The sequence below is a fragment of the Lepus europaeus genome, chromosome 7 (assembly GCF_033115175.1).
Source record: "Lepus europaeus isolate LE1 chromosome 7, mLepTim1.pri, whole genome shotgun sequence".
NCBI lineage: Eukaryota > Metazoa > Chordata > Mammalia > Lagomorpha > Leporidae > Lepus > Lepus europaeus.
In genome coordinates this window covers 111,483,962-111,506,855 of record NC_084833.1, presented here as the reverse complement: position 1 = coordinate 111,506,855, position 22,894 = coordinate 111,483,962, and the positions used below count along the sequence as shown (strand labels likewise).

The window sequence follows — 22,894 nt, the reverse complement described above, 5'->3', positions numbered from 1 at the left end:
TGGAGAGCCAAGCCACCTTTCTGTGAGGCACACAGTGGGCCTGGGCCCCCAGCCAACAGCCCACCCGCCTGCCCACTTCTCCTTTCCCTTCAGCCTCTTGCAACATTTCTGTCCCTGTCCTGGGCACCTGTCACTTGGCACAGGACCTGGAATAGCTCTGAGCCAAGCCCCGAAGTGCTCCTGCCTCCAGGAAGAGCCCCAGGCGATCCCAAACCTGTCTGCCCGTGCCCCCTGCCACCTACTTGGCTCGGAGAGAGGCCAGCTTCTTCCTCAGGGAGGAGACGCGGTAGTGACACGCCTGCTTGACAGCCGTGCTGCAGGACACTGTCTCTGAGCACACGCTCTGCACCATGCTGGGCTCAGGGCAGCGCCGGCCACATGGCAGCTGGGACCTCACTCCAGGGCTACGTCCACTCGCTGCCTCTGCAGCTACCCCAGCTGTCGACGGTGGGCTCCGGCGCCGTCAGCTCTGCCCAACCTGCAGTCCCACGCAATACTACCCAGGCAGGTGGAAAGCCCAGGGTGGGAGAGCTTGCCGTTCTGAGCTACCAGGATCCCCTCTGCCTTCAGCCCAAGCCACAGCTCCAGGCAGAGTCCTCCTCCATCTTTCCACATCTGGCGGCACTCTGGGCACTTGGTCAGCTTCCTCTCCTCAGTCCTAAGACAGGGAGGAGGGAGCTGTACCTGCATGTGATGTCAGCTGCTGGCACTGGCAGCTGGGGGAGGGCCGGCGGGCGCCGCTCCCAGAGGGTTTGCTACTTGGCTCCTTCCTCACAGTGAGGGATCACCTGAGTGTCTGCTGGGCCGTGGGGAATTCAGTGGCCAGGCAGGGAGAAGGGGCTACAGTGCTATTTGGGACTTCTGCTGCAATGGAGTAAAGCAGCACCGACAAGACCTCTCTTAATAGGAAGCTACATATCTCAGCAGCTACCCAAGAGCCCGTGCAGAGGGCCTGCAATCTAGCCCGGCTTCAGCTCCTGAGGCTTGCTCTTTGATCCCGTGTGCCACTACCTTGGTTTTGCCATTTTCTCATTTGTGAATTCCAGAAGCAATCGCTGAGCACTTTGCCCAGGACCTAAGGCACAGCTTCTGTTCTTCATGGTCTCATCAATTAGTGGAGAGACAGAAAAGTAAGCAAAAGAGTCACAACATGGCAAGACGGCTTACCAACATAATCCATAAAACAGGCATGGTTCCAGTCCCAGCTCTGCTTCCAACTCCAGCCTCCTGCTATTGTGCACCCCGGGAGGAGGTGCTGATGGCTCAAGAACTTGGGTTCCTGCCACCCATGTGGAGAGCGGGATGGAGTTTGGGGTTCTTGGCTTTGGCCTGGCCCAGCTTTGGCTGTGGCAGGCTTTTGGAGAGTGAACCAGCCGATGCAATACATTTTCTCTTTCTGCCCCTTTTCTTACCTACCCCTATCTCCTTCTGTGAAGAGTCAGATGCGCTAATAGGCGGTCAGTGGAAATTGGGGTGCATTTCCTTAGGAATCTCCCAATTTTACCTTGAGAATAGCCAGGGAGTGGTGATCTGGTTCCTTCTCACAGTTTATTGTGAAAATAAGTTGCCTATCCCACCCTTCTGAGTGGCTTTTTGTTTTATCCTGAGCAAGCCAGACAGGATAAAAGATTGCAAATCAGGTCTTTTGATGGGTTTTGCCCCCTCCTTGTAACTGAATGTCAACCTGGTAAGTTTTTTTCTTCTCCAAAACTGTGCTTAAAAACCCCTGCACAGGCCGCTGCCAGGGCTCACTTGGTTAATCCTCTGCCTGTGGCGCCAGCACCCCGATTCTAGTCCCGAATCCCGGTTGGGGCGCCGGTTTTGTCCGGGGGTTGCTCCTCTTCCAGTCCAGCTCTCTGCTGTGGCCCGGGAGGGCAGTGGAGGATGGCCCAAGTGCTTGGGCCCTGCACCCGCATGGGAGACCAGGAGGAAGCACCTGGCTCCTGGCTTCAGATCGGCTGCAGCGCGCCAGCCATGGCAGCCATTTGGGGAGTGAACCAACAGAAGGAAGACCTTCTGTCTCTCTCTGTCACTGTCTAACTCTGCCTGTTAAAAAAAAAAAAAAAAAAAAAAAAAAAAAAAAAAAAAAAAAACCTCACCACCAGCCTGGGGGGAGGTGGATTTCCTCTCTTGGAGCCCCCTCCATGCCCCTCTGGCTGGAGGTCTCTGACTGTAATAAATCTTACTTTCAAATCTCTCTGCTTGTCCACTTGCAAATTCTTCTTCCATGTGAGATAAAGACCCGAGGTAATAATATTCTCACCTGCAACACTCTGATTGCCTTCCTGCTTCTATGATACTCTCTCCCAATCACCCTGGCTTCAATGGTAACTTTTAAAATTCCTCCTTCCTTTGTCTTTTGTTTAACCTTTGTTAATCCTAAAACTCTTGCCTCAGCTAGATTCTCATTGACATGTTCTGCTGGAGTGATTATTTCCAGACAAGGACTTTTGGTTCTGCCACCTGAGCTTCCAACAGTATAGCCAACTGCTTAGTGTCTCTCATCACTTGCACACTCCCTAAGCACTATATTCTAAGCATCACACACACACACACCCTCACACACTCATATTCAATCCTCTCAAGAACCCTATGAGGTATGAACTATTGTACCTATTTTACAGATGAGGAAAGTGAGGCACAAAGGTGAAGTGACTTTGCCAAGATCGCACAGCCTGCAGTGGAACCACAATGATGACAGTCAGGTACCGAGCCTCCAAACTTTGCTGCCCAAGCTGGAAACCTTAGGTTCATACAAAATAACCTCCCTGTTCCTGAGGTTAAGTTTTCTGTCAAATATACCTCCCCAGTGTCTTTTCTTTTTTTTTTTTTTTAACTTTTATTTAATGAATATAAATTTCCAGTGTACAGCTTATGGATTACAATGGCTTCCCCCCCCCCATAACTTCCCTCCCACCCGCAACCCTCCCCTCTCCCACTCCCTCTCCCCTTCCATTCACATCAAGATTCATTTTCAATTCTCTTTATATACAGAAGATCAATTTAGTATAAAGATTTCAACAGTTTGCACCCACATAGAAACACAAAGTGAAACATACTGTTTGAGTACTAGTTATAGCATTAAATCACAATGGACAGCACATTAAGGACAGAGACCCCACATGAGGAGCAAGTGCACAGTGGCTCCTGTTGTTGACCCAACAAATTGACACTCTAGTTTATGGCGCCAGTAACCATCCTAGGCTGTCGTCATGAGTTGCCAAGGCTATGGAAGCCTTCCAAGTTTGCCGACTCTGATCATATTTAGACAAGGTCATAAAAGACAGAGTGAGGATAGTAACCAGTGATCCTAAGAGTGGCATTTACCAGGTTTGAACAATTATACAGCATTAAGTGGGGAAGAGGACCATCAGTACACACATGTTGGGAGTAGAGCCATTGGTGGTAGAGTAGAGGTTATGATTACAAAGGAATGAGGCCCAAGTGCACTAGACAGGGCCTAGAACAAAGGACAGAGTCATTATTAGAGGAGCTAAGAAAGGTGCTGTCTAAGCTACAATTAATTTTTCTGATTGAGAGGCAAATAGAACCTGATAGAAGGGGCTTGATAATAATCTGGTGGGCTGTAGGCCTTGTAAATTCAGAGGCCCAGACCTATCTATCTCTTCACATGGGGTATATCCTAAGGGAGGTGTGAACCTCCTAGGGGAAGGCACTCTGTTGACTTTCATTACTTAGCTGGCCTGGGAGGAGAGCTGGCCAGGTAAAGGCAGGGGGCATCTCCAACAAGAAATTTACAGTTCTGCCTGCAATGTTGCTGACCCTACTTGACCATCCCCTCAGCTGCAGTGGTCACTTTGGAAGTTGGGCTGAGTGAAGGGCTTTTCAGCTTAGAGCCAATAAGATCTGTGGCTCTGACCTGGGCATCCTTCGACCCCAGGGCAGGTCCATTTCCAGTGATCCAACTCTTGGCAGAGCTGCCAGGGCTCTTCATAAGCTGACTTCTGCTGAAGCCCAGGCTTACCACATTGAAAGCCACTGCAGTGGACTGGCCTGTTGGGTCTCCTTGAGGGCAGATCACTGTACAGATCAGCCATTAATAGGCCTGCCACCCATTGCTTCTGATGCCTAGCTTTGTTTTCCTCCTGGTTTGTGTTAAAGCAGACCAGAGGATGCAAGTCAAGGGAGTGCCCGTTTCCCAGCTCTAATCTTCGGTGGCCTGAACTACAAGTCTATAGTCACAGGCGTGTTCTGTAGTAGTTTTTCTAAGGTAGACAATGCCCATGAGGAAAATTATATTCTCACTTTAAAACTTTCTTTCCCTTTGGTCTGAAAGGGAGGTTTTTTTCTACTTACTGTATACTTCGCTGATGGCGAAGTGAATCTAGCTATGAGATTATTATTTAAGTTCTTATTTTGGCTATGCTATTATAGAAAAATGTTAGCCATCTCTTTTATAAGGTCTAAAGATTAAATTGTGCATCCTACAGATTCCTTCATAATAGAATTAGTTTCCTACCTTGAAGAGAATAGAGAAATGAAAGAACAAGTTGGGCTTAGAATAGAGAAATGAGGGAGCAAGTCCTAGATCGCTTGCTGACAATAGCAATATCACATGAATACTTAGCAAACCGTTTCAACCATTAGATAACAACTTAAGAAAACATTTACCAGAAGGTCCAATGCCTTCTATAAATTTTAAGAATCATGTATTTGAAAACACCTCTTAAATATCTAACATGGTGTAGTTTGTTTAGCCAGTAAACTTAAGCACAACCATCTAAAATGTTTTTAGTTTCTTTCTACCAACAAGTCTAAAACATATGATACACAGATTCAGGTCCCACAAATTAAAATGTATCTTTGATTGATTTTAGCAGCTTAAATTTGTGGACAATCTTATCTATAAGCCATTTAAAATAAAACTCTTAATAAAATTTCCCCATGTGGACATACAATATGTACACACATATAATATAGCATAATAGACCAATATAGCAATTTTAATAATAGCTTTTAAAATCTTTAACTCTTTTTGTAGATTGCCAATTGATTTGAATTGCTTTTTCTTCTTAGTAACCTCAGTTAACCATACTTTCTCTCAGTTGGCACTGTTAATACATTATTGGCTTCATCTGTTTACAGAGCCACCCCAAAGTACTGAATACAATAAAAGTGGCTGGAAAAAGTCCATAGGAACCTATAGGAGGACAGCTAAACACAGAACCAACAACGCTTTAGTTTTATGAGCAGCACATCATATATAACTGTGGATGACAAAAGACTTTAAGTCGCCATGTTTAAAATTATAAACTCATCAACCAACAAGAGGCACTTGCTTACTTCACAGTATTTTTGAAAGCACCTGTAGGATTTTACAAGTATTTAACCCTTTAAGCCTCTGGGGCTTTCTCATTAAGATAACTATCATGTCTAGTAACACAAGATCATTAGACTTTTTAATTCTCAAACTTTTGTATTAATAGCATTTTCCATTATAGAAACTTAAAGTCTGGTACCACATCACATCTTGACAGTACTTCTAATATACTCCAAATAGACTGATTAGTTGGTGTCTCTATAAGATGAGAGACATAGGTCCTTCGATTTTTTCAGTTGGGCCCAAACTGGAAAAACCAAAGTCCAGGATTTACTGGAAATTTTAGAGACCAGATTGTTTGAAACTTTGATTTTTTGAATGCCTGTCAAGAATGCCAAGAAGGCTCAAAATCCAAAATATCTGGTTGAAATAAGATTCCTTAAAATCATGACATAACATAGACCAAATTTGATCATTGTTACAAGGTGATTATTCAAATTTTTGAAAAAAGCACATATTTAAATAACCCATAGCTCTTAATAAAAGTTCAGCTGTTTTTGAACAATTAGAATTTAACAGATATCAAGAGAACATAATAGATTACTTTAACACATTGCTTTAACAGAACATCAGAGTTTAATTCTATGTCAAAGAGAAATTGAGCTTCCTGTGATCTTTTGCTGTGAGGTTTCCTTCCTTTACCTTCTTTCATATTGGTGACCATGTTTCTGTGTTTCTGTGTGTAACACATCTTTAAGCATCTTTTGCAGGGCAGGATGAGTGGCAACAAATTCTTTCAGTTTCTGTTTGCTATGAAAAGTCTTAATTTCACCTTCTTTCATAAATGAGAGCTTTGCAGGATATAGTATTCTGGGCTGGCAGTTTTTCTCTCTTAGTACCTGGGCTATGTCTCGCCATTCCCTTCTAGCTTGTAGGGTTTCTGATGAGAAGTCTGCTCTGAGTCTAATTGGAGATCCTCTAAGAGTGATCTGACGTTTCTCTCTTGCACATTTTAGGATCTTTTCTTTATGTTTCACTGTGGTGAGTTTGATTACAACATGTCGTGGTGAGGGTCTCTTTTGGTCATGTTTATTAGGGGTTCTATAAGCTTCCTGTACTAAGATGCCTCTGTCCTTCTCCAAACCTGGGAAATTTTCTGCTAGTATCTCACTGAAAATGCCTTCTAATCCTTTCTCCCTCTCCATGCCTTCAGGAACTCCTAGAACCCGAATGTTGAGTTTTTTAAGAGTATCCTGTAGATTCCTGACAGTATTTTTTAGATTTCTGATTTCTTCTTCTTTTCTTTGATTTGATTGTTTCCTTTCCTGTTCTCTGTCTTCTAAGTCTGATATTCTCTCTTCTGCTTTGCCCATTCTGTTTTTAAGGCTCTCTAATGTGTTTGTCATTTGATCTATTGAACTCTTCATTTCATTATGATTTCTAGTCACTATCAGAGTTTCTTGTTCCACTAGTTGTTTCATTTCATTTTGATTCCTCCTTAATATTTCACTTTCACGAGAGAGATTTTCTATCTTGTCCATGAAGGATTTCTGTAGTTCAAGAATTTGTTTTTGAGAAGTTCTTAATGTTCTTATCAATTTTTTGAGATCCGCTTCTTGCATTGCTTCGATCTCATCATCTTCATAATCTTGAATTGGGGTGTCTTTTTCATTTGGGGGCGTCATAGTTTCTTCCTTGTTCTTGTTAGCTTGGTTTTTGCGTTTGTTGTTTGGCATGTTGGAGATATTTGGTTTCTTCACTGTGGTGCTTTTTCTTGTTACACTATGGCTCTATATTAAGTGGACTGTCTGCTTTCAGTGGAGCCTTAGAGGCTTGAGATGAGTGTGGACTGAGAGCTGTGTTTGGTTCCTCGGGGTTGAGGGTGTGTCAAAGATGACACTCCCAGGTTAGGTGTGGTAAATCTTTCTTTTTTTGATTTAAAAGGGAAGTAATTCCGCACAGCTGAACGTAATTGGAGGTAGTTAGCAGGCAAATGATATACCCACAGGAGCCAGAGATTGGAAGCTCTTTCCCAAGGACCACACAGGGAATCTCTGCTGCCCTCAGTGTGAGCTCCAATTCTCCTGCAGTCTCCCACTGGGTTGCCAAGTTAGATGCTAATCTCCTGTTATTTCACCCCTCCCCACAGAGTCAGGTTTTTCTGCTAGGCTCAGGGCTGGTGCAGACCTGAGGTCGCCCTGCTTATGACGTATGTCCAAAATGGCGCCTGCTCTGTCTTGCTCGCCTTTGAGAGGTGAGCGGAGAGAGAGAAACTTGTGTCCGTATCAGTCACTTTTTTTATTTTTTTTCTCTCTCTTCTAGTTAGCCTGGTGAACTTTTCCCCACGGAGTTTCAAGCCTCGTTCCCTCTAGCCTCCTCTTTCCGCTTGCCTGCTGGTATCTCGGGCTATGGAGGTTTGGCTCACCTCGCGTTCCAGCGCTGGTGCGTTGAGTCTGCTGCTGGTGTCCCGAACTTGGGCTCCCATGCTCTCCACGCAGGTCCACTGTGAATCACTAGTTCCGGAAGAGTTTCCTCTGCTGTTTCATCCCCTACTCTTCCTTGACCCTGCAGTATCTCCACTTATATTAAACTTTCTCTCGCCCCGGACTAAGTGTGCTCCCTGCCTATTCCGCCATCTTGCCGCCTCCCCCAGTGTCTTTTCGATCCTCACCACCCTAACTCAGGCATATGCAATTCTGGTCTGAGCTTAAATGTTGCCGCATCAGTGAGTCTCCCTATCCATCCAACTAGAATGGCCCCAACCCCTACTGAGCACCCTTTTTCATTTTCTTTATAGCAATTATTATTACTTCATGTTTTCTTATTTGCTTATTGTCTATCTCCCTTCCCTAGAAAGCAAGCACCAGGAGACAAAACAGTGGTTACCTTGTTCATAGCTGCACCCCAATGCCTACAGAGTGGATAACAAGTTGTACAGGTGGAATATCCATAACTCCAAAATCCAAAAAGCAGAACTTCTGAGTGCTGACATAAGACCACAAGTGGAAAACTCCACACCTAGCCTCAAGTGATGAGTCACAGCTGAAACACAGATGCACTAAAAATATTGTATAAAATCACTTTCTTTTATTTTTAAGATTTATTTATTTATTTGAAAGTCAGAATTACACAGAGAGAGAAGGAGAGGTGCAGAGAGAGAGAGAGAGAGAGATCTTCTATCCACTGGTTTACTTCCCAATTGGCTGCAACGGCTGGAGCTGCGCCAATCGGAAGTCAGGATCCAGGGGCTTTATCCGGGTATCCCACCCAGGTACAGGGACCCAAGGACGTGGGCCATCTTCTACTGCTTTTCCAGGCCATAGCAGAGAGCTGGATTGGAAGTGGAGCTGCCAGGACTTGAACCAGCACCCATATGGGATGCTAGCACCGCAGGTGGCAGCTTTACCCACTATGCCATAGTACCAACCCCTAAAATTACTTTCGGACTATGTGTGTAAGGCACACATGAAACCTAAGTGAACTTCATTTTTAGACTTGGTCCCCTCCCCAATATGTATTCCAAAAATCCAAAAAATATCAAATCTAAGTGCTAAATCTCTAACACTTATGGTCCGAATCAATCTGGATAATGAGTGAAAATTCAACCTGCATTTTCTTAATAAACATTTGTTAAACAAGAGAATGAGTGGGTTAAATATTACCAGTTTCATTCATTGTCTACTTGTTTCCATTCTTTGTCCCTAAAGTCCATGTCTTGGTGCCTGCATTGTGACACAATTGGTTAAGCAGCCTAAGATGCCGGCATCCCATATGAGTGTCAGGCAGAGTCCTGGCTACTCTACTTCTAATCCAGCCCCCTGATAATGTGCCTATGAAAGCAGCAGAAGATGGCCCAAGTGCTTGGACCCCTGCTACCTATGTGGGAGACCTGAATGGAATTCCTGGCTCCTGGATTCAGCTTGGGCCAGCCCTGACCATTGAGGCCATTTGGGGATTGAACTAGCAGATGGAAGATCTCAATTCTTCTCTCTGTGTGTGTTTGTGTCTTTCCCTCTCTGTGTCACTCTGCCTTGAAAATAAATAAAATAAATCTTAAAAAAAAATAAAACCACAGGGGCCAGCACTGTGACACAGTAGGACAATGCAATAGCTTGTGGCACCGGCATCTGATACAGGCACCAGCTACTCCACTTCAGATCCAGCTCCCAGCTAATGCACCTGGGAAATCAGCAGATGGCCCAAGTCCTTGTGCCCTGCATGCATATGGGAGACCTGGAAGAAGCTCCTGGCTCCTGGTTTTGGATTGGCCCAGCTCCAGCCATGGCAGCTTTTTGGGAAGTGACCAAGCAGATGGAAGACCTCTCTCTCTCTCTCTCTCTCCCTCCCTCCCTCCCTCTCTCTAACTTCTTCTGTAACTACGCCTTTCAAATAAATAAATAAATCTTTTTTTAAAAAATAATACAAATACAGTTCATGTCTCTCACTGGGACCAAAGTGATTTTTCTCTCTCAAGTTATCTGGCAATGACATGGTGCTATGGAATGAATGTTTGTGTCCCACCCTGAAATTCCTATGTTGAAATTCTAACCCCCAATTCAATGGTGTTATGAGTGGGGCCTCGGGAGATGAAGAGGTTATGAGGGCAAGGCCTTCATGCATGGGATTTGTGAGCCTATAAGGGGCTGAAGAGAGATCAGCCTGAACTAAAACACCTTTTCTCAAAATCTCAGGGGTTTCTCACCATCAAGAAAAAACACCTACTCCTAACCACATCAGGATGTGTGGCAAGACCAGGCACCTGCCCACCTAGCCCAAACTCATGTCTGGCCACTTGCTAGCGTACCCTCTTGCTAGGACATGATGCTGCAGCAACTCTGAAGTATTTGTGGTTCCTGAACAGGCCCAGCTTTCTCACGCCTCCGTGCTGATGTACTTCTTGTTCCCTCGCTGGGAATGCGGTCCCTGTGACAGACACCTACTCATCCTCTAGTTCCCGGCTGATGCACACTCTCTCTGGAGTCTTTCTGAATATTATCCCAGGCCTGGCCTCCTCACAGGCAGAGGAGCTGTGTTACTTCTGGGCAAGTTTCTAGACTCTATTAAACCTTAGTTCCCTACTCTTTCATATGGAGATAACAGCACCTGCTTGATAGGGCTGTTCAGAGGATTATATTAAAAATGTAGGCAACAGGCCAACAAAGTGGCACAGGACATTAAGCCACTGACTGTGATGCTAGCATCCCATTTCAGAGGGCTGGTTCAAGTCCTGGCTGCTCTGCTTCCAGCAGCTTCCTACTAATGCAATTTGGAGGGCAGCAAATAGCTCCAGCATTTGGGTCCTTGCCACTCATGTGGAAGACTGGGACAGAGTTCCTGGCTTCTGACATTGGTCCATCCCACCCCTGGCTGTTAGAGCTCTTTGGGGATTAAACCAGCAGAAAGAAGAGTTCTCTCTCTCTCTCTATTGCTCAGTCCTGCAAGATCCATTGCATAGGCTTAGGCAAACAGTAAGCACTTAGTAAACAAATTCTTCAGTTTTATTACCTTACACATAACTCCATATATCAATTCTTACATTGTGTTATACTTGCTTATTTACAAGTATATCTCATCATGAGACAACAGGGCTCTTGAGGGGAAACAGTACACCTATTTAACCCTAGTGTCTATATATGACATTTGCAAGTGCTCAACCTGCTACATGTTTTTTCTGTTTCTGCTTCTTCAAGGCCAGGGTATAGGCCTGTAAAGAAACAGTAAAATCTCCCAATAGCAAAAACAGTACTAGAAGCTATTATTATTAAGCACCTACTAAGTACCAGGTACCCTACATATGTTACCTCATTTATTCTTTACCAAATAGTGTGATGGATGAAAGATTTACAAATGAGAAAACTAAGGTTGAGTAAAGCTAGTAACCTGCTTTAAAAAAAATGCAGTTGGAGCAGGCAGTCAGCCTAGTGATTAAGATGCTGGTCTCCTACATTGGAATAACTGGGTTTTGCAGCTCAGCTCTGCCATCTGACTCCAGCTTCCTATTAACGCAGACGCTGGGAAGCAGCAGTGATGGCTCAGGGATCAGGTTCCTACCACCTATAGGGGAGGTCTGGATTGACTTCCAATCTCCCTGCCTCCACCCTGGCCCAGCCCCAGCTGATGCAGTCATTTAGGGAGTGAGCCAGTAGATGAGAACTCCGTTTCTCTCCCTAAAACAAGTCTGTGTGTCTCTTTCTATAAGCTCTTACAAAATGCCCATTTTCTTTCTTTCTTTTTTTTAAGATGTTATTTATTTATTTATTTGAGAAGTAGCATTACAGACAGTAAGAGGGAGAGAAAAAGAGAGAGGTCTTCCATCTGCTGGTTACTTCCCAAATAGCCACAACAGCCACAGCTGAGCCGATTCGACGCCAGGAGTCAGCTTCTTCCGGGTCTCCCACATGGGTGCAGGGGCCCAAGCACTTCCACTGCTTTCCCAGGCCATGGCAGAAAGCTGGATTGGAAGAGGAGGAGCCGGGACTAGAACTGGCACCCATATGGGATGCCAGCCCTGCGGGAGGAGGATTAACCTACTGTGCCACAACATGGGCTCCACTCATTTTCTTAAATGTGCACTATGAAAAACAATTTTTCATGGATTTCATTTTTTTGCATAAAAATAAGTATGTTTAAAAATTTTCAAATGTATTTATTCAAAAGAATGATGTGGGTTTTTTTTTTTTTTAAGTTTTTAAAAAGATATATCTATTCAAAAAACAGAGTGACATACATAGAGAGAGAGAAAGAGACAGAGAGATCTCTCATTGGCTGATTCACTCCCTAAACAGCTACAGAAGCCAGGGCTGGGCCAGGCTGAAACCAGGAGCCAGGAACTCCGTCTAGTTCTCTCTCATAGGTGGCAGGGGCTCAAGCATTTGGGCCATCCTCCACTGCTTTCCCAGGCGCATTAGCAGGGAGCTGGGTCAGAAGTGGAGCAGCCAGAACTCAAACAAGCGCTCCGAAATGGGATGCCGGTGTCACCAAGCGGTGGCTTAACCAGCTGCACCACGATGATGCCCCCAAAAGAAATTTATATTTTAATTCCAGTTTTCCCATGAATATTTTAAAGCACACTTGTGTTAAAATGGATATCTGGGGACTTTAAGTTTTTTAAGTGTCCCCTGGCTTCACTGCTGAGTGTCCTGGAGCCCATCTCTCATATATGCTGGGGGAAGTTATGTACTGTTCCACTAGAAATCGGGGAGATTACCCCCACCTCTGAGACAACCCCCACTTCCCAATAAGTGGATTCTTTTCCTAAAATAAACTCTGCTCCCTGAAGCCACACCTGGCCAGGACTTGCCTGTCACTGTGCTGTTCCCCGGGGCCTTCCTTCAGGACAGATCGCTGACGTGAACAAGGAACCAAACTCTACCAAGTCCCTAGGGTCGGGCATCATATGGAGGCATTTCTCCCACTGCCATAGGCACAGCCACGCACTGCACGTTCCCGTTAATGACTGCCTACGTGACAGTGGTCCCAAATATGTCCTACTGATATCACTCACAGCCATCTGAGATTATGCAAGGATGCTCTGTGGAGTTTGCACAGAAAATCTACCCTGTTGTAGGGTAGCTACGCCATCTCTAAATATATTCATTCTGAACCTTCTGCAAAGACTAGAGAAAGGAAACCCCAAGTCTTAGGAAGCCAGCGGAAAGTGTATCTTATCTGTAGGCGTAAAATTTTCATCTTTGAAACAGAAAATCAATGTTAATTTTTTTTGCCTGCTCTGTGGAAGGAGCTCTGATTGTGAAATTGACCCGTGGACTGCAGAATTAGAAGCAGCCACAGAACAGGGTCCATGTAACCAACTGCATGCCTAGCCGTTTCCGGGCTCTGATACTCACACCTGCTCCGCCTGACTCCCGGGGAGTGACAAAGAGTGAATGAGATGATGACCGAAGGGCCTGGCCAGCAAAGGCGAGTGGGCTGGGGGATCTCTCTGGCCACTTCTGGTTCTGCTGAAATCCACAAGGCTGTGCCAAGGCCATACAAGCTGCTCTGGGGACTGGGAAGCTGCCATCAGATCAGAACTGATGGAGGCATCCTGATAAGAACAATTAGCCTGCGCCCCTGTGGCCCCACGTCTCCATATCCATTCAGTCTAAGCTGATGGGTTCCACAGTTCATTCTGGTTAATAACAGACAAATAACTGAGAACCAGGGCAGAACTCACTGGACTTTTTAATCTAAAGAGATAAGGATCAGAGAGGTTCCCCACTCTGGCCCAGGACAGAACTCCCTTTGATACACCAGCCGGCTTTACTTGAACACCTATATGGAGTGGAGAGCTATTAATTTGCTAGCCTTCTCTACCCAGCTCAGCTGTAACACACGGAAGTTCTTAATCTGAAATCCCCGTGGCTGTAACTTCTTCCCCCAGCTCTATTTCTCAAGCCTTCAGATACTTAAACAGTCCTGTTAACATTCACCTTAAATTTTCTTCTCTAAGCTAACCCCCTTTCCTTCAACAAAACCTTATAATAACAAAGTTATCAACTTGATCTTTCTTTTCTGGACTCCAATGCATCTACACTCATTTGGTCACAATGCACTAGATACAGCCAAACTAGGCCAGACTCCAGATTTCTTTTTTTAAACATACTTACCTTTTTTTTTTTTTTTTTAAGATTTATTTATTAATTTGAAAGAGTTACACAGAGAAAACAGACAGTGAGAGATCTTTTATCTGCTGGTTCATTCCCCAAATGGCTACAAAAGCTGAGGCTGGGCTAGGCCAAAACCAGGAGCCTGGAACGCCATTCAGGCCTCCCACATGGGTAGCAGGGGCCAGGCACTTTCCCAGGTGCGTTAGCAGGGAGCTGGATCAGAAGTGCAGCAGCTGGGACTGCTAGCATCACAGACAGCAGATTAGCAAGTAGGAGTCTCCACGTTCTCACTGCATCCTCTCCACCCGGCCTCATTTGCCATTGACCTCTGAACACATAAAATCCACTCTGAACACCCAGGCTGATGGTCTGCTGCCATCTGGCACCCACGCTCCATTGCAGGCCACACAACTTCCTTAGTCACCAACTACAAGCCCTTCTCCCCTCAATTCACACTGTCCCGGACCTGTAAGGCAAGACCCAAGTCCGAAGCCCACAACAAAGTCTTTCCAGCGTACATGGTTTGCCACACATCGTCCTACCTTTCTAATCTGTCTTTAAGCAAAGAGGTCTAATACTCTCCTATTCCTCTTCACCTTCCCAGAGTTCTCACCCAGGATATAAATGCGTTATCCGGCAAACACTGCACCCCCAACCCCCTGCAGCCTCTGCCCCTCCTCCCCTCATCTGATCTTACCTTTCTTCCCGCGCTCGAGGGCTCAGGAACCTGCTGGCATCCTCCTCGTGGCTGCTCTGCAGGCTACTCTGCTGGCTGCTGAGGAAAGACACAGGATGTGAACTACTAACGTTCAGCTCTTTCTCAATCCCGGGAGAAGGTCGTTTAGACCTCAGCTAGACAACGAAATGCGGTTACAAAACGTGAAAGGCACAAGTTCCCCGGTGCGAGTTTAGCATGGCAAGTGCAGCACCGTCCAACGGCAGATGAGACACAAGACACAAAGCAGTGAGAACTCCACCCATCACACATAGGGCCTGCCTGCTCCCAGATCCAATGAAAGAGCCTGCCCTGCCACCGTGCCCCTCCCTGCTAGGTATACTCACACCTCCCTCCAAAAGCAAAGCCCTAGCAGTCTCTGATGGGATAGTTAATAATCTCATTTCCCCGCAGCTCCCCCAGAGGTCTATCTCTAGGAACTGGTGCAGACTTGGAGAGCAAGGAGTTTGGAAGGGAGTGGGGGGCGGGGAATTCTAATATACCCTAAGGCTTCATGGGTCAGGGTCACCTGGTTGGCCTGAGCCTCCAGGGAAGGCTGGGGGAGGGGGGACAGAAGAAGGAGTGAAGGGTGAGTCCCTGGGCTCCAGAAAGCCCTAAGGACCAGATGCCCCCGAACTCCCTTTCCTAGTCAGTCCTGGAAGAAGCGTATATGAAGGGCATGTGCAGGAAAGCAGCATTTCAATAACAAGGGAAAAACAGCTGTTCAGACAGTCGAGGACGTGAACGGTCTGTGCAGCAGAGGGTTAAATAATTTTTTTAAAAGATTTTATTTATTTATTGAGAGGTAGAGTTACAGACAGAGAGAGGGAGAGACGGAAGAGAGAGGTCTTCCAGCCGCTGGGTCACTCCCCAACTTGCTGCAACAGCCGGAGCTGTGCCGATCCGAAGCCAAGAGCCAGGCAGGAACTTCTTCCGGGTCTCCCATGTGGGTGCAGGGGATCAAGCACTTGGGCCATCCTCTCCTGGTGATGGCTCAACTGTTGGGTCCCTGCCGCCATGCGGGAGACTCAGATGAATTTGCAGCTTCTGGCTTCAGCCTGGCTCAGCCCTTGCTGAATCAGTAGATGGGAGACAGACCTCTCTCTCTCTCCTTCTCTGTTTCTTTCTCTTTCCCCATATCTTTCAAATGAATAAGAAGTTAAAAAGATCAAGGCAAAAAAATGGTTTCTATTGCCATCAATGTCACTATAACCAAGGCTAACGTGCAAACACAACTTTCTTTGTTCTGGTGCACTGGTCTCTATAGACTACAGCCTACTCCTTCAACCAGAACAGGGCAGACTATAAACTCTGAGTGATCCTGTGGAGCAAGTGCCTGTTCCAGGGCCTGTACACTCTCGGCCAGAAGATCATACGACATTTTGTGGTGACAGCTGTAACCATACCCTCAACATTATGTTCTTCCAGCAAGAAATAAATGTCTTAGAAGCAGTTGACATCAATCCTCACACACACAAGAAGCCACACATACACCCACCAGAAACCACAGCAGTGCCTCGCACAAGGCTCCAGCTGCTTGGCTAAGTGTGCACACGATCCTTTTCACTTTCCTTAACACAAAGCACTGTTTCACGGCTCGGTCACCACGGAGCGGCTCATCACCCATTCCATTTCACCAGCTCTGGGGGGACAGGCCTATTGAGAACTCCTCCTAATAAAACTTCACTATGATGTCGTCAGCCATGCAATTTATCACTTGAACCTGAACCTGAGCTTTTATATTCACTGAGCACTGAGTGCTATTCTGGGATAAGTGCTATTCCACAGCAGGCATCCCATGGACAGCTAGAACTCAAACTCCAAGAAGATACAGCAAGTGAAGAGGAGAGGGGCCAGCACTGTGGCATAGCAGGTAAAGCCTCTGCCTGCAGTGCCAGCATCCCATATGGGCACCGGTTCAAGTCCCAGCTGCTCCACTTCTGATCCAGCTCTCTGCTATGGCCTGGGAAAGCAGTAGAAGATGGCCCAAGTGCTTGGTCCCCTGCACCCAGGTGGGAGACCCGGAAGAAGCTCCTGGCTCCTGGCTTCAGATTGGCACAGCTCCAGCCATTGTGGCCGATTGGGGAGTGAACCAGTGGATGGAAGACCCCTCTCTCTGCATCTCCTTCTCTCTGATCTTCAAAAAAAAAAAAATAAGTAAATCTTAAAACAAGAGAAAGAGAGAGAGAGAGAGGGAGGGAGAGAGAAGAGGAGGAGTCTATGCCATGGGCAGCACACCTGCAGCAGGGTGGGAGAGAGGACATCTGGAGCCCCGGGCTTCACACCATTTGCAACCGTCAGTAGGCTCAACCAACCCACAGAACTGATCAGCCTTACAGCCTTTTCAAGGAAGAGGTCAAACTTGATCTCATTCAATCCAGAATGGGCTGGCTCTTCCTATTCCCCTCTCCCTCCTCCTGGCAATCTTAAAATTAGGCTAACAGGAGCAGGCATTCAGCCCAGAGATTAAGATGCCCACATTCCACATGAGAGTATTGGATGGAAGTTCCAGCTCCAGCTTCTAACTCCAGCTTCCTGCCAATGCAGACCCTGGGAGATGGCCGTGACGGCTCAAGTGACTGCTTCCTGCCACCCATGTAAGAGACCTGGATTGCATTCCAGGCTTCTGGTTTCGGCCCTGGCCTAGCCCCAGTCATTGCAGGCATCTGGAGAATGAACCATTGGATGGGAGTTCTCTCTGTTTTTCCCTCTCTGTATATCTGCCTCTCAAATATTAAATAATTTCTCAAAATTAAGCTAGTAAAGGAGGCTCCTAGAGCTAACTGCCAATGCACCAGGGTTTCAGAAATATTCTGAGCAGACAGTAGCAAATCATCCCACTAGATGGCACTGTTGACTTCCAAACCAGAAACGCAACCAGGCTGAGCAATCTGGAGCACTGAATCAGGGCCAACTTTCTCGCGCCCCCTTCTGTCCTTGGCTTTGCTTAGAAAGCAGTTCAGATGGTGGAGAGTACAGCAACATTGAGTCACCTTCAGACTGTTTCTTGATTCTAAATCATGAAGAAACACCAACCAGCATGCATTTGAGAAGTACTTATATAAAGCTCCCTATGTGCACATGCTCCAACAAGAGGCATCTTCAAGGCAATGCTGGTTAAGGGTTTAAACTCTTGGTATGTGCTGCCTGGAATTATATCCAAGCTCCTCTACTTCCCAGTTATGTGACCCTGAGCAATTTAGCTCATGTCACTGTCCTTATCGACAGAATGGAGACAAGTGTTAATGATCGCCCTTACCTTGTGGGGCTGTTGTGAAACTTGAAGAATGGACATGTAGGAAGTGCACAGAACAAGGCTTGCACATATGATCTGCTACAGAAATGCTCACCAGTCACTGTCATGTGCAAAGCATCATTTTGTAGATTATGGGGAAACAAAGATGTGAATAATCAGATAAGCATCCTGCTCTCCAGGTATTTACAACCTGGGAAGTAAGATTCAGCATAAATAACTACATTTTAAAGTACAAAATGACAACTCTCACAAGTACGTGTTAGATGTTCTGGGAACCCAAAATCCAAGGTCACATCCTTCCGGTACCAGTAAGAGCAGACCACCTTGACAATGAGATTTGATGCTGACACTTAAAAGTGGATAGAGGAGCCGGTTCTGTGGCGTAGTGGGTAAAGCCGCCGCCTGCAGTGCTGGCAACCCAAATGGGCGCCGGTTCTATCCCCAGCTGCTCCACTTCTGATTCAGCTCTCTGCTACAGCCTGGGATAGCAATAGAAGATGGCCCAACTCCTTGGGCCCCTGCACCAACATGGGAAGACCTGGAAGAAGCTCCTGGCTCCTGACTTTGGATTGGCACAGTCATTGCGGCCAACTGGGGAGTGAACCAGCGGATGGAAGACCTCTCTCTCTCTCCTTCTCTCTGTAACTCTGACTTTCAAATAAATAAATACATCTGAAAAAAAGTGGATCAATTCAGGACAAGCAGAAATGGAGAGGCACCACTTTTCATGTCCAGGCACTGTACCAGGAGATGTAGACGTAAAGACAATTATGACATGGTCCCACCAGCAAAGAGCTCATGATAGGAGGGAGATGCAGTCACTGTATCTGGTGGTAGACCAACTCCGGGGAGATGGACATGGTGTAGGTGGCGGGCACCTGTTGAAAAGTTTCAGAAAACACATCAGAGAGGTGGACACTGCACTGGAGGACCAAAGATAAACCAAAGGTGATAACAGGCATGGGTGTTTGCCCGGACGAGGGTCTGGTCCTCTACCTTTCCATGTTTGGAATTTATCTTTTAACAGTCTTAAAGTTGGGAAAAGAAACTCAACAAACGATCTAGAATGACTGCCTGGGCACAAGATCACTGAAAGAGGGCTTAACATCGCCACAAAGGGAAACTGTGTAAGCATCTGCTTACCTTTGCCCCAAGACAGTGAGACAAAGCAGTGGCGTGACTTAAATCCTTCCTCTTGTGAATCCAATAAAAATCACTGTACAGTTACACTTGGGGACCCTGGACTGCACTCCTAAGTAAGATAGGGGAAGCCCCTCTCAAAATTTCAGAGAAAGTTGCAGCAGAATCCTGATTTTATTCTCCACCAGTGTGCTGGCATAGGGGCTTATCCTAGAGGTCAGTAGCTCCAGCAGCACAGGAGAGAGGCAAATCCACTGATCTCCCTGCCACCCTCCTCCCATTCTGGACATGCGCAGGAAGGGCAGGCTAAACCCCCAAGCCACCAGGAATGTCCTTCTGCCCTCTGAAAGTCACAGCTGCACTGCTGGGCAGTTGGGATTTGGCAACCTTTCTGTGTAGGAACTGAGTGGAACTGGTTCTTTCTCACCCAGGCAACACGAAGGGGTCACAGCCTCTGAGCCCAGGAAAGGTTCTGTGAGATGCAGGTGGTCCCTGGCAGTCACAGGGGCGTGCAAACTGGAATTTACTATTTCCAGAGATCAAAGAAAACTTCGTATTTACCCACACTAAGGCTGCCTAGACTCACGTACGGCATTTCTTTGCTTTTGGCTGTGAGCAATCTAGTGTATTAGGAACAATTATCTCATGATAATTGGAAGCTTCAAAGGGCTGCAAGCAGCAGCAGATGTCTTTGACAAAAAAAAAATGAGAAAATAAATTCTTTTAGGCAGTGGATTTAAGTAGAGATAGCATGGAGACAGACATGGGTTTTTTTCTTATGGCCAAATACCCTTGGTGGATTCATTAATGTTTTCTTAGCGTATTTCTCTGAAAAACAGGGACTTGTAACTACTCACAGCTTCATCTGCAATTAGATTGGTGTTGAGCATTAAGTTGTGAGTGGTCCAATCACAATATCCGAGTTCAGGAGATACAAGTGCTAGCCCTTTATATTGGGGGGGAAAAGAGATTTATTTATTTATTTATTTATTTGGAAAACACAGTGAGACACACATCTGCTGGTTCATTTGCCAAATGGGTCAGTCTGAAGGCAGGAGTCTGGAACTCCATCTGGGTCTCCCCCGTGGGTGGCAGGAGCCCAAGTACTTGGGTCATCTGCTGCTGCTTTCCCAGGCACATTCGCAGGCTGGTGAATCAGAAGCGAAGCAGCTGAGACTCAAACCGGCATTCCAATATGGGACGCTGGCTTCACCTACTGCATCACAGCCCCGATGTTCTAGTCCTGACTCTGCACTCTGCATGAGGAAATTGGGCAAGTGATTTTACCTGGAAATCTCAATTCTGGATATGGGTATCATGCCTTACAAGCCTGCAGTGAGGATTACAAACAGAAGTCAAACATGCCAGCGCTCAGCACCTGCGCCATAAAAGTACAATTGTACTCAGGAGTCACAGTTAAGCTGGGCAGGTGTATATTTCAAAAAGAAGATCGAGAGGATCTGCAGTGGTGCCCATGCTGAGAGCCACTGACCCGAGAAGCAGGGCCACAGCGTCTCGGACAAGAGATGGCTGAGTTTTCTTGTTGAAGTACTTCCACGCGTGAAAGGACTGTGACATTCATTACTTCAGGTTAAGGAAGGTGCACCGGGGAAGAAGAGGCAGGTCACAAAGAAGTGGGAAAGAAAGAAAAATCGTTTGTTTCTCACCTGGCAAGCAAGTATGGGAAAGTCTAAGAATAGAAAATCAGTAAACAGATGTGATTGGGGCCCGGCTAATGACTGCCAGCCTCTTACACAACACATCTCAATATACTCAAATACCACTTAGAAAACAACACGCTCTGGGTGAAAACCGATCATCTGTCTACCAAGTTAGCCAGACTGCGTCTGCTTAACGACTCCCACGGGAGCCTGAAGCAAGGTGGGTGGCTGCTCAATCCAGCAATCCAGCCAAACACCTAACCCACTACAACTCACAGCCTCTTCTCTACTTAATCGCTCTTTCACCTCTAAACATGCCCGAGTTTGTCTGAAAACAAAAAATCTCTCAACTCCCGTGTTTTCCTTCTCCTCATGACCATTTCAGTGAAGCAATACACTACTTGGTGACTCCAAACTTCCATCAGAACCACATCACATTAGGGGCTGATGTCACGGTACAGTGGGTTAAGCCACCATCTACAAATCCAGCATCCCGTATGAGCACCGGTTCAAGTCCCGGCTGCTCTCTTTCCAATCCGGCTCCCTGCTCATGTACTTGGGAAAGCAGCAGAAGATGGTGCAAGTGTTTGGGCTCCTACCACCCATGGGAGACACCTGGATGGAGTTTCGGGTTCCTGCTTCAGTCTGGCCGAGCACTGACCGTTTTGGCATTTGGCGAGTGAACCAGCAAATGGAAGATATCTCTCTCTCCTTTCCCCTCCCTGTCTCCCTCCCTCTCTACCTCTCTCTCTCTCTCTGTGTAACTCAGCCTTTCAAATAAATAAATTTTTTTTAAAGAAATCACAATAAACTCAGGAGCTTTGCTATGTGGATTCCTTGGTTCCTCCCCAGGCTTAAACAGAGTCAGAACATGTCCAGCAGTATTTATTTATTAATTTTCACTTTATTTGAAAGTCAGAGACACATGGACATCTTCTCTCCATTAATTCACTCCTCCACCCCCCCCTCCCCCAATGCCCACAACAGCCATGGCTGGACCAGGCCAAAGTCAGGAGGCTGGAATTCAATCTGGATCTCCCACATAGGAGGAGGGACCCAAGTACTTGAGCCATCAATCAGCTGCCTCCCAGGATGTGCCCTAGGAGGACTCTGGCAGGAACTCTGATGTGGGCGTCGTAGCAGGGACTTAAGCTGCTGCACCACACGCTTGCCCCCACTTCCCAGTGACTTTGGGGGCAACAAGGATTGAGGCTTTCACCTCCTCACCATCGATTCATAAATTAATCCATTGCAGACTGGACCCTATGCCCACGACTGTTTGACTAAGCCAACTGACAGTCGTTCACCTTCATTTCATTTGACTACCTAGTGATTATTCCCATTATTATTATCTTTATTTTAAGATTTGTTTACCCACCTGAAAGACAGAGATACAGAGAGAGAAGGAGAGAGAAATCTTCCATCTGCTGGTTCATTCCTCAAATGGCCACAATGACCAGGGCTGAGCTAGGCTGAAGTCAGGAGCCAGGAGCTTCCTTTGGGTCTCCCACATGGGTGCAGGGGTCCAAGCACCTGGGTCATCCTCTGCTGCCTTCCCAGGCACACCAATAGGGAGCTGGATGGGAAGTGGAGCAGCCAGGACTCGAACTGGCACCCATATGGGATGCTGACACTGTAGGTGGAGGCTTAACCTGCTGCGCCACAGCACCTGCCCCAATTATTCCCATTATTAAAAGTCCACCCTTCTTGCCTCTGTGACACCACTCTGTTCTCATCTATACTTCTGATATTCTCTTCTTTTTTTTAGGAACTGTCATCACTGGATGCTGAAGTGTTTCCCAGTACTCATTCAGCCACTCATTTAATAACTTACCAAGTGTCAGCTACATACTAGACACTATTCTAGAATCTGGACACTGGGGTAAAGAAGTCAACAAAATGGATGAGGTCTCTGCTCTCAAGGACTCTGTATCCTATTAGGTTCCTTCCTCCTGCTTCCACCAGGGCAGCCTGTTACACGGACCTCTGCAACTGTTATCAACACGCAATGCAGTAACAGTGTGCATTCATGAGAGGGGTATATAGTTCTCATCAGATTTGTAAATATGCTGTGACCCATAAAAGGTGAAGATTCCTCACAGTACACCCCCTTGGGGCTTTCATCCACACCTAAGGCTTCAATTACGATAGACATGCTGACACCTCGCACAGACAGCAGGGAAGACGACACCTGAGCTGCCCGGTACAGTGGCTGTGGTTATACAGATTTAA

The 22,894-nt window shown here is 46.4% G+C and overlaps 1 protein-coding gene across 1 annotated transcript in view; it reads right to left on the bottom strand.

Annotated features, from left to right (window-relative positions):
- GRAMD1B (GRAM domain containing 1B) overlaps positions 1-22,894 on the bottom strand; it is a 200,655-nt gene that overhangs the window by 127,672 nt on the left and 50,089 nt on the right. Inside the window, exon 2 of the mRNA XM_062197227.1 lies at positions 14,588-14,665. Within this exon, the coding sequence (XP_062053211.1) occupies positions 14,588-14,665 (78 nt within the window). The remainder of the gene's footprint in view (positions 1-14,587; positions 14,666-22,894) is intronic.